General features: G+C 41.9%; 1 protein-coding gene across 1 annotated transcript in view; it reads left to right on the top strand.

Annotated features, from left to right (window-relative positions):
• The window catches only part of SNTB1 (syntrophin beta 1), a 53,211-nt gene extending 38,996 nt beyond the window's left edge, over positions 1–14,215 (top strand). Inside the window, exons 3-6 of the mRNA XM_019614231.1 lie at positions 2,511–2,650; positions 8,909–9,105; positions 10,524–10,714; positions 11,799–14,215. Of these exons, the coding sequence (XP_019469776.1) occupies positions 2,511–2,650; positions 8,909–9,105; positions 10,524–10,714; positions 11,799–11,891 (621 nt within the window). The 3' untranslated portion in view covers positions 11,892–14,215. The remainder of the gene's footprint in view (positions 1–2,510; positions 2,651–8,908; positions 9,106–10,523; positions 10,715–11,798) is intronic.
• The last annotated feature ends 2,840 nt before the right edge of the window (positions 14,216–17,055 follow it).

Raw genomic sequence — 17,055 nt, 5'->3', positions numbered from 1 at the left:
ACAAATCCTTCTTCAGGTACTGCTTCAGGCAGCAGTATTGCTTACACCAGCTTTCCTTATAAATGAGACACTATAGTCCCAGCAAGGTTTATAAAAATGTGATTAAAAGTGTGTGCATCACAGCACTCTTCTCCTGGGTAGTGCTCCTTGAAGGACATGGGCAAACATTGTTCTCCTCTCTCCCTGATGCTCGTTCCCTTTGGAAGGCTGTAAAGGTGTTGAGAGGGCTGGAGCACCTCTCCTACAAGGGAAGGCTGAAGGAGTTGAGTCTTGTTCAGCTTGGAGAAGAGAATGCTCCAGGGAGACCTCATTGCAGCCTTCTAGTACTTGAAGGGAGCTTATAGGGAAGGAGACAAACCTTTTACATGGGACAGTGTTAGGACAAGGAAAATGGCTTTAAATTAAAAGAGTGGAGATTTAGATTGGGTATTAGGAGGAAATTCTTTATTCAGAGGATGGTGAGGCACTGGCGCAGCTGCCCAGAGAAGCTGAGGGTGCCCCATCCCTGAAGATGTTCAGGGCCAGGTTGGATGGGGCCCTGGGCAGCCTGAGCTGGTGGACAGCAGCAGAGGGTTGGAGCTGGATGAGCTTTAAGGTCCCTTCCAACCCAAGCCACTCAGAGATTCCTGTTGTATGCTTTATAAATAAGGGATGCATCCTACAAGGAGAGGCTGGATCAGATCACTTCAGGCAGAGCTGAGGAAAAGCCTTCAATTCCTTAAGGCAGAGGAACTTCTCCATAGTCTTTATGAAGGACAAAAGCCAAGCTGTGTGTTTCGCTGTGCAGGTTGTAAAGGCAGCATCCACTCATTTCTCAGCTAGAATATCTGGCTCCTGATATTTACAGGTATCCAGCAAACAGTTGTGTGAACAGCTGGCAAAATGAGTTGTATTCCCTTTCTTGTGGTTGGTTTAGTGGGAGCAGTGTTTCTCAGCCATTCTGGACTCTCAGTTGGCTGACCAGCCACTTAATCACAGAACTTGTGTTTGAAAATACTGTGCAGGTGGGATAGTTCTGTGAGCAGCTTCCCAAAGTCTTTGGATTGATTGTGGTCACAGAATTAAAAAAAAGACAGAGACAAAAAAAAGAAGTAATGCCCCATACTCTGTCCTCTTACTCTTATTTTACTTTTAAAATTATATAAGCCAAGAATCTTTGGCTTAAGCTTAATATCTGACTTGGATGTTGGTTTTCTTGTGTGAAGCTTTCCTACAGCTGGCTTGAGATCCTCTAAAAGTTCAGAAATGCATTGGAATCTGTCTTCATGTAAAATAAGAATGTTTCAAATGTGCTTCTCATTCTGAGGCTATCATTTAAAGCACATGGTACTTGTGGATCTGAATCACCATTCCTGGTGTGTCATTCCCAGCCTGGCCAATCTTTGATTTATCTCTTATGTAAAAAAGGTGGTTTTTTCCTCTAGCAAATGATGTGCCCAGTGACACAAATCTGTGCCAAATAGGTTGGCATGAAGAATAAAACACATGTTAGACAGCTGCTTCTCTTTGTTGGACAGATTTAATGGAGGACTCATAGACAACCAGATTCTCTGGAGAGTCTCATAATTTGTTTAGTTTTCTTTAATACACAGCCAAGGTGTTTGGGTTTTAGATTGTGGGTTTTAGATTGTGAGCTTGTTTCTATGTAATATGATGTCTTTTTTTGCATGTGAACTCAAAGAAAAGTGATTCATTTGTGAAAGTCAAGACCCTTTTGTGTTCCCATCTATTTTAAGACACCAGATTAAACTGAGTAAAAACCTGAATCCTCACAGCCATGTGGCCATGTGTGGCCATGTGGACAACAACATGCCGGAACTGCAAAACTGAATTCCACATCTGGATTCTGCAGCTGATAAACGGCTTTGATGTCCCAATTACTTGACATTGTCTACAGATGTGTTTGAAATGTGGGTGCAAATCCATCTTTGAGTCAATGCTTCAGGTCAACCCCATGTTATAAACTGACATCTGTAAAACTATGGGGAATGAAAGTAATGAAAATGTGAACTGCAGGGGAAAGAAGCAAACCCATCTGCTCCCAAAGCAGTATTTTTTTACTACCTGACATTGTTAAATAATAATGATGATGTAGTTTTTGGTAGTTTTGAACCCAGAAACAACATCAGTAGTGTCTAGCACTCAGGTTAATGTGGCAGCTGCACATGAATGGTGCTCCTTGTAAATATAGATTTAAGATCTTTTCATGCATACCACAGCTAAACAACAGCCAATCTCAGGGTTCTTCTATTACTGCCTTTATGTAGCAGGCTGTAATGCATGAAGGCTGCAAGGAGGTTTGGAATGGTGTTGTCAATGAGAGCAGCAGATTGCATTGTGCTTTACTCCCATTTCTGCTGCATCTGGCTGTGAGTTCATGTTGGAGATGTCAAAATGCCAAAGAAGAAAAACTCATTCACTGTCTTGTCCAAGGCTCAAGATGTTCATGTTGTCAGGCTTTGCACCATGGTAGTTTTGTTTCATTTCATTGAAATGTTCCTCTTTTTCAGGTGCCGGGAGACAACGAGAAGCACTGGAAGCCAGTGTTAGTGGTCTTGACAGAGAAGGACCTCTTAATATACGAGAGCATGCCACGCATGAAGGAGGCTTGGTTCAGCCCTCTGCACACCTACCCCCTCCTAGCCACCAGGTACCTGTGCTTTTTGATTACAGCTACAAAAGCGTTGGGAATGGTTGATCAGCCAAGATCAGGTATAGCAATTGTACGTACATCTATAGACCATATCTAAAATGCCATGGCTTGGAAATGAGATTCTTCTTGAATGGGAGAATGTTCCTTCTCACTTCTCCTCCAATCAGCCAAAGCTGATTGCTAGAATCACACTGGAAAGATAATGAATGCAGTAGTTTGGCCCAAGTTGGAAGTGCTGAAATAGTTGAGAGTTTGATCTCCTGAGATTCCTATCTCAGCATGCAGACCTGAGGAATTTGCAGAAGCATTCACATTTCCAGCTACTTCTCCAGACTGACAAATGGGAAATTGTTGCCTTGGGTTGAATATGCTGATGTGGAAGTACTGTGTCCATGATCTGGGGCTCCTGGACTCTTGCATGTATGATAGAGATAATTTCAGTATGTGTTCTAACTCTAGGAAGTCTTGGCTTTTTTAGTTTAAAATGGTGAACTTCAAAGACACATTCTTGAATCAAGGTTGGAAATAAGCATCTGCAATATTTTGGATCTATCCATCAACACTAATTCAGATGGAGTTTTCCCATGGTTGTCTTTGTACAGTGGAAACTGTCTGTGCTTCTTGGTAAGAATCTTAATCACATTTCTCTGCCAATGTGGTCAAAGGGCTTGAGAAAGAGCTGCTGCTGCATTGTTTTGGCTTCACTACAGGCCACTATTATACCATTTTCAAAGAGTTTTCTTTCAGAAGTGCTGATAGCACATTGCCAAAAGCAGTGGGTCTTTTACTGCACTCTCATTAGTTAATTTTTGTTCTCAGTCTCTTCATTCCCTCCCTAAATGAGACTTTACTATTAAACCATTGTATTTTTTTTTTAAGTTGCATTTGGTAAATTAATGGTTGTTTTGTCCTGATCAACCTACCCATGATGGCACTTTCAGACTTACACGAAGCCAAGTTGTGATTTACCCTCTTCTACCTTAAAATGAGGTGAGAGCCTGATGCTTTGCAGTTTTCAGCCTGCTGTGCCTGGTGACATTGAATGTTGACAATTCCAGTGAAATCTGTCAATTCCAATTGACACTGAAAACTAGGTGAGGTGTTGGAACAGGAGATTGTGTCTGGGTGTGTCACTGGACTTTGATGTGATGTTGAATGGCACGTTACTACATGGTAATTACACCTCTGTGAGAATGTGCCAATGCCAGCAGTAATTTATTGCTCCTCCTGTTGCAACATCCTGCCTTGTCAATGTGTTTGGCCCAGCAGGAAGGGAGTTCTGGACAGCATCAGTGAGAGGTGGATGAAACTGAGTTTGTAAATAGGAATATTTCTACATACTTCTCTGCTCTTTTTTTAAACCGCTGGAGAATTATAATGTGGATCATGAATCTTGCATGAGGGGAAGAAACACCGGGAATTCCCTGGGAGTGGTGCTTCAGTAGTACATTGTTGCTGCTCACTATGGGCCACACAGAGGACGGGGGATGTTCAGCTGAACCTGTTTCTTTATGAGTTCCCCATCCTTTTAAAGAGTGTCAGTTATCTGACCACATTCCTTCTGTCCCAAAACAAGCTTTACTGCTTTTCGTGGAAAACCACCAGCAGAACATGGTGCAGCTCCTCCCTATTGCTTCAGTGTGTCATCTGCCAGCAGATCTAAGTCCTCTTCATTCAAGTGGTAGAAGATCCTACCTGTGGTCAGCACAGTGCAGGGACACCATGATTGCCATGTCCTGATCTCCAGCCCCTCCTGTTGGCTGAACCCAGGTGGCTGCTGATAACAGCCTGAGCACGTCCTTTAGCGTGTCTCAGGTGTGGGGCAATCACTAATTTCTAAATTTTAGCTTGCAGTAAAAGGCAATTCAGCAAAGTCAGTTTACTTTGGTGGATCATCCTCCTACCAGGAGTAAAGTGTTCTTTGCTATCAGGAGATTAGGGCTACAGCTCCATGGCCTTCTGACCTCCACACACCTGTGGAGCTGCCCAAGTCTCATTATAACCCTTTAAAATTTCAGTGTAATGAGCCCTGCACGTGTATACCTGTCCTACTGCTCTGTCACTGCGAGGAAGCACCTGTGCTTTGCTTTGCCAGTTTGTTCTCTTAATCAGCCCCAGCTTGGCTTGAGGTTGCGAGCTAGTTCACCCTTCCCCTACCTGCCCACACATCATCATGTGCATCTTCATCCAGTCTCATCTTGGGCATCTCCAGGGATTGGACATCCACAGCTTCTCTGGGCAGCCTGTTCCCGTGCCTCACTGCTTTCATAGTGAAGAATTTCTTTGTTATGTCTAATCTAAATCTCCCCTCTTTCTCCATCTTTCTTATAAGTACTTTTCAAGTATTAAAAGGCTGCAATGAGGTCTCCACAGAACCTTCTCATCTCCAGGCTGAACAAGCCCAGCTCCTGCAGCCTGTCTTTATAAGGAGAGGTTCTCCAGCACTCTGATCATCTTCATGGCCCTCCTCTGGACTTGCTCCAGCAGCTCCATGTCCTTCTTGTGCTGAGGGTCTCCCTTGGATACAGGGAATACTTAAGAAAACTTTCTTAATGTTCCAATAGTTTTCAAGTATTCACAGGTAGAACACAGAGGCCAAGACAGCATGTTCTCTGGATTTGTGGTGGATACAACAGGATGGGCTGTATTTAAGGCAAAGGAGGTTCTGCAAAAATTCAGTATGCAGGTGAAGCACTGCATCAGACTCTCTAGAAAAAATGTACAGTCCTCAGCACTGGGGCTGGAAAGAATGGATGGCAGTGCCAGGAGTGTGTTGACACACACACAGCGTCCAGCCCACTATCTGTGATTTAACAAACAGATAAAAAGGTAACAGAAATACCAAAGATGACATTTAGAACTGAGCCACAATCGTATAAAAACATATGAATACTTGAATCCTCAAGGTCTGCAATAACTGATGATAGTTTCCTTCAGTCATTGCACCTACTGTTGTAAATGCTTTTGATTAAAACCCTGCAGGATTCTGATTTTATGTGCTGTCACACCAGGTACCGAGAAAATACACATGGTTTGCTGTCAGTATTGACTGTTCATGCTGGTGATTACCCTCCTTGTGACATGTTTTTTCATCCCCTCTGTGCATCGATCAGTGCAATTGAGAACTTTTCACCTGGAAAGTTTGCAGACCACATGTTGTAATCTTGGCTGCTCCCATCTTTCAGATTTTTATGAGTCCTTGGGAAAACATTTTTGCTTAGCTAATACATATTTGAAAAGCTGCTGAAACTGGAAAACTTCAGTGCCAGATACTGCACAGAGTCATGCTTAATCTACCCAAGACATAATGAGGAGAGAAAATTGAGAAATGGTAGAAGGATTACAATCTCCTTACAGTATTTCAATAAGCAGAATTTCAACGTGCCCTTTCTGTTTGTTGATAAGTTTGCCTTCAACCTACAGATGCTATTAAGATCTAAAAATATTTTCTAGGCAGGTTTGTGTGGAATATAAATAATAGCTCAAATAAAACTGAGATGAGGAGATGTAAATTGTTCCTTTAAGTCTCTGCACCAGAAGGCACAGCAGCTGGCTCATAGCCCTGACTCCAAGGACCTTTTAGTTGTAATCTGTTTCCATGTTTCCTTGTGCCTGAAGAAGGAATAACAGTGCCTCCCTGCAGCATGGGAATGGGGGCTTAAGCCTCTCCATCTTAAATGTCTGCAATCAAATTGCATTATGTATCATATCAGATAAGAAAAATAAGCACATGTTGCACTCTGATCAGAGATCAAGTATCTCAAGTAACCACTGTGCAAAGCTGAGTTCTGTAACCAGAAAATATTAGAGCAGTTTGATGCTTGATGCCAATATAGATTGCAAACATGATGATTATGAGCACAGGACAGTCTGGGTGACTTACCTACGTAAATCCAACTTTTTACATAAACATCCCGTCATTACAAACACTGTTACTGCTGAAAAGGATCTGAAAGTATTGGATGGGAAGCTGGACATGAGCCACAGTGTGTCCTCACAGCCCAGAAAGCCAAATGTACCCGGAGCTGCACCAAAAGAAGCACTGCTGCATGTGCAAAGGCTTCCAAAGGGGACAGCTGCCCAAGAACGAGTTTCAAATAGTAAGTTAAGGGTTAAGAAGTGGTTTCAACCTAAGAAAGGTCAGATTATAGTGGTGTATATGCACTTGTAGCACAGCCTCCTGAGATCAGTCTTCAGTGAGCAGCTGAACACTTGCTGTGAATGTCAGTCCTGGTTTCAGTGTCCTTTTGAAGAGGCCGCTGGATTTCGCTGTGTTGCAGCAAATGTTTGAAATTCTCATAGCCTTGCAGTGCAGTGTAGGTCCTGGAGAGCCTCCCCCAGCACGTCGTGCTGTGCTGCATACATCTCACTACCGCACACCCACAAAGAGTAATGCCAAAAAGTCCTCGGAGCCCAGAGAGACAAGGGAACAATTAGAGAACTTTAGCAGGTGCCATGCTGGCTCCCTGGAGTGGGCAGAGAGCTGCGTTTTGCTGCATGCTACGTGAGCAGCCCACACCACGAGCAACCTCCCGTGCCCTCTGGCAGCCCTGCGGCTCTGGGTGGGAGCGCTCGGGGACACCTGCGTGGAGCTGAGTACATCCACGCTGGCGGTGCTGCAGAAATACCAGCAAATGTTCCCCTGCCTGTTTGTGCAGTTTGGGATAATGTGAATGAGAAGGCTGCGAGAGAACGGCTCTCAGATGTCAGATGTGGCCAACATACTTTGATTTGTGAAGTATGTCTCCATTCTATTCATATGCTGGAAAGCCTGAGTGCAATGGATAATGCATGAAGATTTGGGAATTTGGGGTGTTTTTGAAAGGAAATAAAACCTTTGAACCATCTGTGACACAGTCAGTACCTAAAGTAGAGAATAATTTTTAGCACAGCTCTTGAAGCCTGTACAAAGGAGCTTTATCTCTAACAACAAACTGCGACTTGCCTCCTGGCCCTCCTGGTGGTGGGTGATGGAGGAGGAGGCTCAGAATGCGCAGAAATTCACTGACTCCAGAGTGTGAGCAGACCTGAAAGGGGATGCCTGCTGGGCACAATGCAGATCCCGGGTATGGATTGCCAGGGAATTTGGGAAACATTCAAATGTCTTATGGTTAGTATTCCATAACTGAAAAAATGAACGTTGTTGTTCTTCTTTCCTTTTTGCCTTTCTTTTTCCTATTAAAACAGCTACTTTATGATGCCAGCTAACCTTCCAGATGCAAAACAATAATTTGAGGGCAAACAGTATTCAGTAGATAATGCATAAAGCCTAATGTTCCATGCTTCAGCATATGTCCTACTGCCGTGCTATGTATGTATTTTATAGTCTCATACAAATATATTGTTTGCCTACAGAAAAGCAAGCAGGGGTAGAAATTAAGTTTTCAGAAGAATTTCCCAGGTCCCATTTTGTGGCTCTTCTGATAGCTAGTGCCTGGAGCTTACAGTGTGGTGAGCTTCTCCATTTCATTACTCTCAGCTGAATCAGTGCCACAGTTCTGTGGATTCTGTATTCACAGTCCCATGCTTCTGCAGGAAAAAAAACACCAAAAACAAGGATAGTTTTCAATAGGAATGAAATATTATGAGGTGTTGATTTTCTCTCCCAAAAACATTTTGTGCAGTCAGTGTTGGCTGTGATGGACAAACCTTCCAAAATCACAGGAGAAGAACAGCTGGTGCCAGGCAAAGAAATTTTAATTGCAGCAAAATGCAACAGAAGTTTGGGGTTACAAATAGCTGCAGCGTTTTGCATTTTACAGGTACCTTATGGGAGAAGCATACACAAGGCAGCACATGGCATCTGCATATTTTACAGAACTTCAGCCTTCATGGGAATCATTACTTTAGCCATTTATCGTAGAGTTTGTCTGCATATGTTTAAGTTTTATGTCAAGAGCAGCTTGACAGTATCCAACCGCTGTGGCTGAGTGAACATTTCCATCTGTCACCAAACCCATCACCACAACCAGAAGGTGATTTCTCTCACTTGCTTATCCACAGGACTGTTGTGGACAATTGGAGTCCTGGCCTTCTGCAGCGTCCCCACCGTCACTGTCACTTCAGGTTTATGTTTAGAGATGTGAGTTTGCATACTCCCAGTGACATGCATTTAGGAATGGACAAAACAGTTTTACTCAGGGAGTGATTTAGTTACAGTGCTCTGTAGTGATGGTCCCATGGCCTCTGTGGAAGCAGCTGAATGCTTATAACATTGTGTTATAGTCACCAGTGTATATCCCAATCTAATTTCAGGTTGGTGCATTCTGGTCCAGGAAAGGGCTCGCCGCAGTCTGGGGTGGATTTGTCTTTTGCAACCCGTACCGGTACGAGGCAAGGGATCGAAACACATCTGTTCAGGACGGAGACAAGCAGAGACCTCTCACTGTGGACAAGGAGCATCGTGCAGGGCTGTCACAATTCTGCAGAGCTCATCACGGAGATCACAACGTGTGAGTAGCAGACACAGCATTGCTTCTTCACACGTCTTACTTTGTTTCCCTGGCAGCCCTAACTGGTGTGGTACCTGCAGTCAGTACTGCAAAACAAGGACACAATCACTGTCACTCTGAAATTTCATCTTGTTTTCCTCACATGGTGTCAGACACAAGTGTGTAGTCAGTTGTGTTGGTTTGTGTCATGGAAATGCAATTTCCAGAGGTTTCTCCAGAAACCTACAGAAAAGAGCACTATTTTTGAGAGTCAGGAGACTTCTGAGAGCCTGTCAGAAGCTTTTCCTGCAAAAGGAAGAGGCAGAGGAGGACAGGCAGATTCACAGGCATGAACTGGTTATTTATTCACCCAGCTCTGCCCACTTGAAAAGAGTGAAAAGAAATACAATCCAGATCAATAGCCAGATTGTGGTGACTAGTCATTTCCCTCCCTGAGCTTGTGTCATGTTTCTACATTTCTCTACTTGCAAAATTAATAAATAAAAGTTAGTTAGCTGCAGACATTCTGGAATAATGCCCCTTGTGGTCTGGTTGCTGCCAGCCCAGAATGGCTCTGGGGCTTTTAGGCTACACCTTTTCTTGAGTGCCCCAAGGATTTATAAGTCATGTCACTGAATCATAGAATGACTTGGGTTCGAAGGGACCTCAAAACCTGTTGTGTCAACCCCGATACCACCAGCAGGGCTGCCACCCACCAGATCAGGCCTTAAAAGCCTGTAAAAAGCCTTAGTTATCAAAGGAGTTCACAGGAAAAGAGAGAGAAAGAGAATTTGGGATGTGAACACTCAAACCATTTTAATTTGGATCATGGTATGTTTCAGAGCTGAGGGAAAGATGCAGACTTCTGCTGCAGTTGCTATCATATACAATTATTTGGGCCCTTTTTCAATTACTGTGACACTAATGAGGACTCCAGAGTGTCTTTGTGTTTGTCAGAATTCCGCAGGGATGGCCTTTCAAGCTTCTAATTTTGTCACGCACAGTGCGACACATTCATTGAGTTTGGCTCTGTCACACAAGAAGAATAGCTGTGACTGTCAAGGCTTGGGAGGAAGAAATGCCATCTCGAGCCATCTTCAGAAAACTGCTTTGAGTCAGCACGTAGATGTGCACTGCTACAGGAAAAATGCAGTGAGTAAACATAAAAACTGACATTGGCCATGTTACTACCAAGCAGAATTGTAATCCTGTATGTAGACCACAGCTACAAAACTTGCCTGGGCCACGCTCAGCAGGACAACTCCAGTTGATTATCCAAATCTGCAGGTTTATCATTAGAACAGGATTAACCCAGTTCTACAACAGCTTAGTTTCCACAAGATACTGTTGACATCACATGTAAAATGCAAATTTGTGCAGCCAAATTGAATGTGTTACTTTTGAGAGTGCTACAGTCTGAATTTTGTTTCCTTGTTCAGCTTGCACATACAAAAGCCAGGAGTGCCGTTTGACCATCCATTACGAACATGGATTCTCTCTTACAACTGAACCACAAGACGGTGCCTTCTCTAAGACAATTGCACAGTACCCCTATGAAAAACTGAAAATGTCCTCAGATGATGGGATAAGGATGCTTTATTTAGACTTCGGAGGAAAAGATGGAGAAATTGTAAGTAGTGCATTTAGCAGGGGGATGCACATTGCCATCTCTTTGGTGGTTTCTAAGGCTGTGGAGATGGAACAGCACTAACAGGAGCAGGCCAGTGTGGTTCCAATAACAATATGTAAATGCCATGCTTCCAGTGCAGCATGATGATATGGCTTTAGAAAGAGACAATCTAAAAATAGGAAAAGGTAAAATAATGCAAGGAGAGACAAAAGATTACTTATATTTACGAAAATATTGTATCTCTGTATAGTCAGATGTTAGAATGTTTATATGTATTCATTGCCCTTTTTAAATGATTGTGGGTAGAAGAACTGAAGAATGAGATGTTATTAATAATTTCAGCGTGCACATATGCCCTCCATCTAATGTGACAAACTGTGGTTTAGACACTTTTTAAAATCTAATTGTGAGAAAAAACGGGGACTACAGATGTAGTGCAAACCCAAAAAAGTCTGCTTAACCCTTAAAGTTAGCTGTCACATAACCTAAAAATCTTTATTCCTACAAACGGTTTAGATACCATAAATTATATTTGCAAATATGTTTTTTTTCTAGCCAAATCTTCTAGTAGTTCCAGAGCATATTGACTGCTCAATTCTTTATATCATCTTTGATAATATACATTCTGTAAAGTGCTTATTCTCAGCCTGTTGGAGCAGCCATGCAGTCAGCTTATGGTACAGTGTTTTGGCTTCAGCAGTGACCAAGAGCAGATACATAGGAAAAAGTACAAGGAGGAGGTATTGGACACAGGAGTCACACCATCATCCCTATTCCTGAAAACACGGAGGGTTTGAAACTCTTAGAAAAGGGCTCACAGCATTGGAGTCAGTGTTAGCTGCTTACCCAGGTGGATATAAGCCCAGGGGCACACAGATCTCATCTGCTCTCAGCATGCTTCTTATTTCCTTAGCGACTTAAATATTTGCAGCTGCATGCAAAGAAAAAACAGGGTTGTTATTAATAGAAGTCTGTTGAAAATACCAAACAGCAGTTAATGTAGTAAATGCTCCATAAATTATTGGTTGCTTGAGCTGTAATCTAGTCTAATTATTTTCAACTTGATTTCTTCCTTTAATTTCAGCAACTGGACCTTCATTCCTGTCCAAAACCAATTGTGTTCATCATTCATTCCTTCCTGTCAGCTAAGATTACAAGACTTGGTTTGGTGGCATAAATGGGATGCACACATCTGTTTCTTCAAAGAAAAGTGGAGCAGCCACACTCATCTGAAGTACAGTCATCATTGGCAACCTGTAGCAGCGAGCAGTCTGCGGCAGACTGGGGTTCTGTCCCAGTGCTTGGTCATTTCTGTCAACCATTCAAGACTAAATTATGATCAGCTGAAGAGGTGGCATGACAAGGAAAACAATGTAAATAGTGGGATTTTAAAATCCCTTATCAGACAGTAAAAGAGTGTATGTGTAAATATTTCAGAATCATAAATCGTGCTTATTTCAATGTGCTAGCTGATACAGAATAAGTAAAGGGCTAAGCAGAAAGGAGTGGGCATTGGCTGTGATGCAAACTCATGGTTCTTTGAGCGGAAGTTCCATAAACAAGATTGTCCCAACGCCTAGAAGTCACATGTTGGTTCTTCTAACCTTTACAGCATCTGCAGAATTTCTTGTGAGAAGCCATCAGAACACATTGCTGCACACCCAGCAGAGCATGCAGACAGCCTCTGTGAGTAGTGTGCTCCAAAGCAATACTGAGGTTGTCAGTGACCAGCTGCACAGTGCCTGCTGAGGGGTCCTTTCAAGTTAAATGATAGAGACATCTTGTGTACATTCCTAGCGATGGATCTGACGCAGCGCTACCTGTAGGGAAGGCAGCAAGGCATAGGCTGGAGGGGAGCATCCTCTGTATGGACACATGGGATGTGCTTTCATAGTGGCTTTCCAGATGATTCCAATGACCTGGAGTTTCACCTAAAGGGGTTCCCAAGCTCAGGTAAGAGATCCAAAGGCCAGGTCATACTAGGAGCTTCCCATCCTCCTGCTCCAACTTTGTCGACCCCTCAGTTCTGCCAGATCTGGTTGTATGGTCTTGATTTTGCTTATTTGCAAGGAGGAAGACCTTTTTTTGTGGGAAAGATGCTTTTCTTTGTGAGACTGTGTGTTCAACGTGGTCCTGGAACAACTCAGTTGGCTTCATGTAGTTGGGTGGGAATAGGAACAGAATGGACTGCATTTACATTGTTCTTAAATTGTCAACACAACAGCTTCGTGTTGAATTGGTTTTTGTTTGCTTTTAGAGTTTTGCCCTAAATTCACACTTTGAAGGACAGGAATTATGTAGGAAGTAATCAGAAGTTGCAGAACTTTGCTTGTCATACTACATCTATTTTATTCTTCAGAAAGCCAGTGAGTTTCAGTGTAACATCACTTGGCTGGCAAAGAAGAAGACTGAAAACACAGTTTGGTTCCATGTTGCTTTTAAGCTAAGTTTTGAGATTTAAATGTTATAGTGCTTATCACAGGGTAGGAATTAGATTGTGGTGGGTAGTTTCCATAAGTATCTTAACCATCAAAGCTAATTGAAAAATTAAGACAATGGGCTGAATTTGCAAATAGTGAAAACTGCTGCTTCAGAACAACAGCTACATTGACATTTGGAACAGCAGCCCTGCTCCCAGTGCCTCTCTCCAGTGAAAAGTCTGAAGGTGATTTACCTATCTGTGAACTTTGTTTTTACTGTCATGGTACGTGCACTTAAAAATTAATGCCTTGTGTAAAGTCACAAGTTAGGAGCTACGTTGCATAACTTACCAATAATTTCCAAATGCACATTTCTCACTTTGCTACTGCTGCCATCCTCATATCCCTCTGCAGCAGTTATTTGGATCTCCTTTGCTTGGAAGCTTCTGGGATAGCATCTTCTGAGAAGCTGCGAGCAGTTGGTATGCTGGAGGCTGGGGTTTTGGATATGAACTCAGAAGACATTGTCAAGTAAACTGTTGTGTGATGGTTTTAAAAGGTCATTCAAGACATTGTTTGCAAAGTATTTCATTGCTGTTTCAAAGCATAACTTAAAAATTTGGACGTAGGCTCCTATAAAATTCCATAGGTTAGAATGAGAACTTGCATTCTGTGGGATAGGTTAAAAGCATATGTAAACTGTACTGCACTATTTCCTTATTCCTTTAACATTTACAAATCACTGGAATGTTATACTTAACATGTACGTGCATTGTAAATATTTCAAATTCCTATATTAGTACCAACAATGAAATTACACAATATGTAATCTAAGGTGCTCAGTACTATATGAAGTATAAGTGAATAACTAAACAGTTTGCAAAGAAAGTTCCTACTATATATATTTATAGAAAAAATAATGATAATTACAGATGCTATTTCTTCATTTTCAGATTTTGGACTGATTCATATTTGGATGGGATAGATAAATGAAATACAGACTTACTCCACATTTATAAGAGTATAGTGAATATTTATATTTTAGAGGAAAAGAATATATTTAATAAAGTCATTTATTGGATTTTTTGTGAAGTGAGCTTACTTCGTACCCAAACAAGCCGTGTAGAAGGTTGTCCTTTGGTTTGGGGCTGGGGAAGAGATGTTCTATATCTCAGTTGTTCTAAGTTCAGTTACCTGAAAGAACTATTCATTACACTGATAGAGTATTGACTTTGAAAGTAATTTCAGCACGTGTTAATGCAGTGTCAGCAGCACATTGCTTATACTTAACCGGGCTGTTACAGCAGTCATGAAAGACCTCTGGTCAACCCCTTGCATTCAAGGAGCAAGGCCAACATATGCCTTGCTTCCTTCTTAGGGATGGTTATGGAGAAGAACATTTTCCTTCCCATTTGTATTAATTCTTAACCTAGCGGCCCAGATAGCCAGCTGTGAGGCTGTAAGCCTGTTCTGCTGGTGTTACCCAAGGCATAGCACAGCAGCCTCACAGAAATCCTAAAATGGGGTCCTTCTGGAGTTTCACCTTTTTCCAAAATAAAGTCTTTATAGAAGCTTCCTCATTAGGAATACTTGGATACATATTGGAACATATATGTTATTGGGAAACTGAGATACAAGGTGCTTATTAAAAAATAAATGAAAATAAAGCTGATCTGCTCCTGGCCAGGGAAGCATACTGCTATTTCTGAAGAGTCCTGATCTTTAACTAGAGCCAGCATCTCTCTTCAGGTACTTCATAAATCAGAAACAACTCTGAATGCACTACCAAGTAAATTGCTACCATGAGTATCATTAGACTTTGTCTTACCAGGTAACAAAATGAGTGTTTTCTTTTTATGAGAGGTAAATAACCTTTCTTCCCACGGGCCATGGAGCTCACTGCAGCTTGCTCTTCACATCCCAAGGTGCAGCTGACTGTAAGTGGAGGCTGCTCAGATTTAAATGCAGCACAAGGACATGGAGCTGTTGAAGCAGGTCCAGAGGAGGGCCACAAAGATGATTAGAGGGCTGGAGCACCTCCCCTGTGAGGACAGGCTGAGAGAACTGGGGATCGTCAGCCTGGAGAAGGCTCCAGAGGGACCATATAGTGGCTTTGCAGTACCTGAAGGGCTTCTCCAGAAGAGCTGAGGAGGAACTTTTTAGAAGGATATGGAGCAACATGATGAGGGGAAACAGTTTAAAAACAGAAAAGGGTGCATTTAGAGTACAAATTAGGAAGAAATTATTTACCACGAGTGTGGCGAGACACTGGAACAGGTTGCCCAGTTAAGGTTGAGGATGCCCCATCCCTGGAAGCGTTGAAGACCAGGCTGGATGGGGCTTTGAGCAACCTGGTCTAGAGGGAGGTGTCCCTACCTACAGCAGGGAGTTGGAACTAGGTGATCTTAAAGGTTCCTTCCAACCCAAACCTTTCTATGATTCTGTGATCTATGATTTCCATCTGCAAAGAGACTTCTCAGTGTTCTCTTAGCCATGTTTAAAAGCTAATTAGTACTGCTCTGGTTTACCTCAAAGCACTCTGGACTGTTACACTATTGTTGATTTGAAAGTTTTTTTGTTTGTTTGTTTTGTTGGTTTTTTTAGGAGGCAAACAGAAATTTCTAACTAGCCATCCAGTGGGGAGCTATTTTACCAGAAAGTAACAAAAAAATATAAAATAATTGATAATTTTTAACAGGAGGTTAACTAGCAGAATTTCAGTAAACTGTCAACTTGCTTGATATAAGCGACCCCTTCAATTGAAGTTTCAAATTAAACTGTGAAGAAAAAAGTCTCCACCTCATGTGAACACATCAGTGCTGTTCCATATCAGACAGCCATTCAGTTTGTTTACTTCATCAGAAGCTTGTATAAATAATGACAGACATTAGAAAACAACTCCCAAGAAAGAACTGGAGAGTTTGTTAAGTAAGTAATCATCTCACCATCACCATATCAGAGCTGTTTTACCCTGCTCTTCTGTAAGCACATAGCATGGTTGTGGATAGACACTACTGTATGTTGATGACTTACATTTTGATGTGCAGAAACGTGACAGCAAATATCTAAAACTTATGCAGCAAAGTGTGCATAGGTCAGACTAGATTCTGGGTTCCTCTTCCATTAACAAAAATTCTGAAGTTCAGAGGCATAGTGACATTACATTCCATATCAAAAAAGTTACTGCATAGCAGCCATGCCACAGGAAATCTTAAATGTGGGGATTAAAAAGTATGATACTTGCAAAATAGTTTGTTTACTATATACAATATACAATAGTTCATTGTAGGCCAGGACAAATGAGTTTGTGTACTTTTTGTCGGCTAAGAGCACGCAGAGGGACAGTAAGCACAGCTCAAATGGGGCACAGTGAGTTATTAAGCCAACATTATGAACTAGCTATAAACAAAACAAACCAACAAAATAATAATGAAGTGAAAATGAGACATGGGCAGTGCTGTATTAGTTTAGCATTGGAATCATGCAAACAAATGATCCATCAAACTGTTCATAGTTCCCTAACTGCCTTCCTGTTGATTGTTTCAGGCTGGCCTTGAGTCTACAGAATTAATCTAATTTCAATTTAATTAACTGCTGAGTTCTACTTGCTCATGAAGTGAGGTAGCACATAAAGCCAGGGCTCACTGTGTACACTATAGAGAGGTAAGGGAGAAACGAGGGGAAAAAAATTCTCTTCTGAACCGTTTCTAAGAATTGTTAGCAAGACTACACATGAAATTTCACCAGAATTTCAGGCTGTAGTCCTTCTCTTAATGAACCTTTCATGGGACCTTTCATCAAATTCCAAAAGACATGCTTTTTTTTTTTTCCAATCTATTACAAAACTATGATTCAAATTCTAATTGTTTTCAATTGCAGAACAGGAACTGTTGTCAGTTACAATATAAAATGTCAAAGGTC

The sequence above is a fragment of the Meleagris gallopavo genome, chromosome 3 (assembly GCF_000146605.3).
Source record: "Meleagris gallopavo isolate NT-WF06-2002-E0010 breed Aviagen turkey brand Nicholas breeding stock chromosome 3, Turkey_5.1, whole genome shotgun sequence".
NCBI lineage: Eukaryota > Metazoa > Chordata > Aves > Galliformes > Phasianidae > Meleagris > Meleagris gallopavo.
Note: the sequence above shows the minus strand (reverse complement) of the source record. Positions and strands in the feature narration are given on the sequence as shown.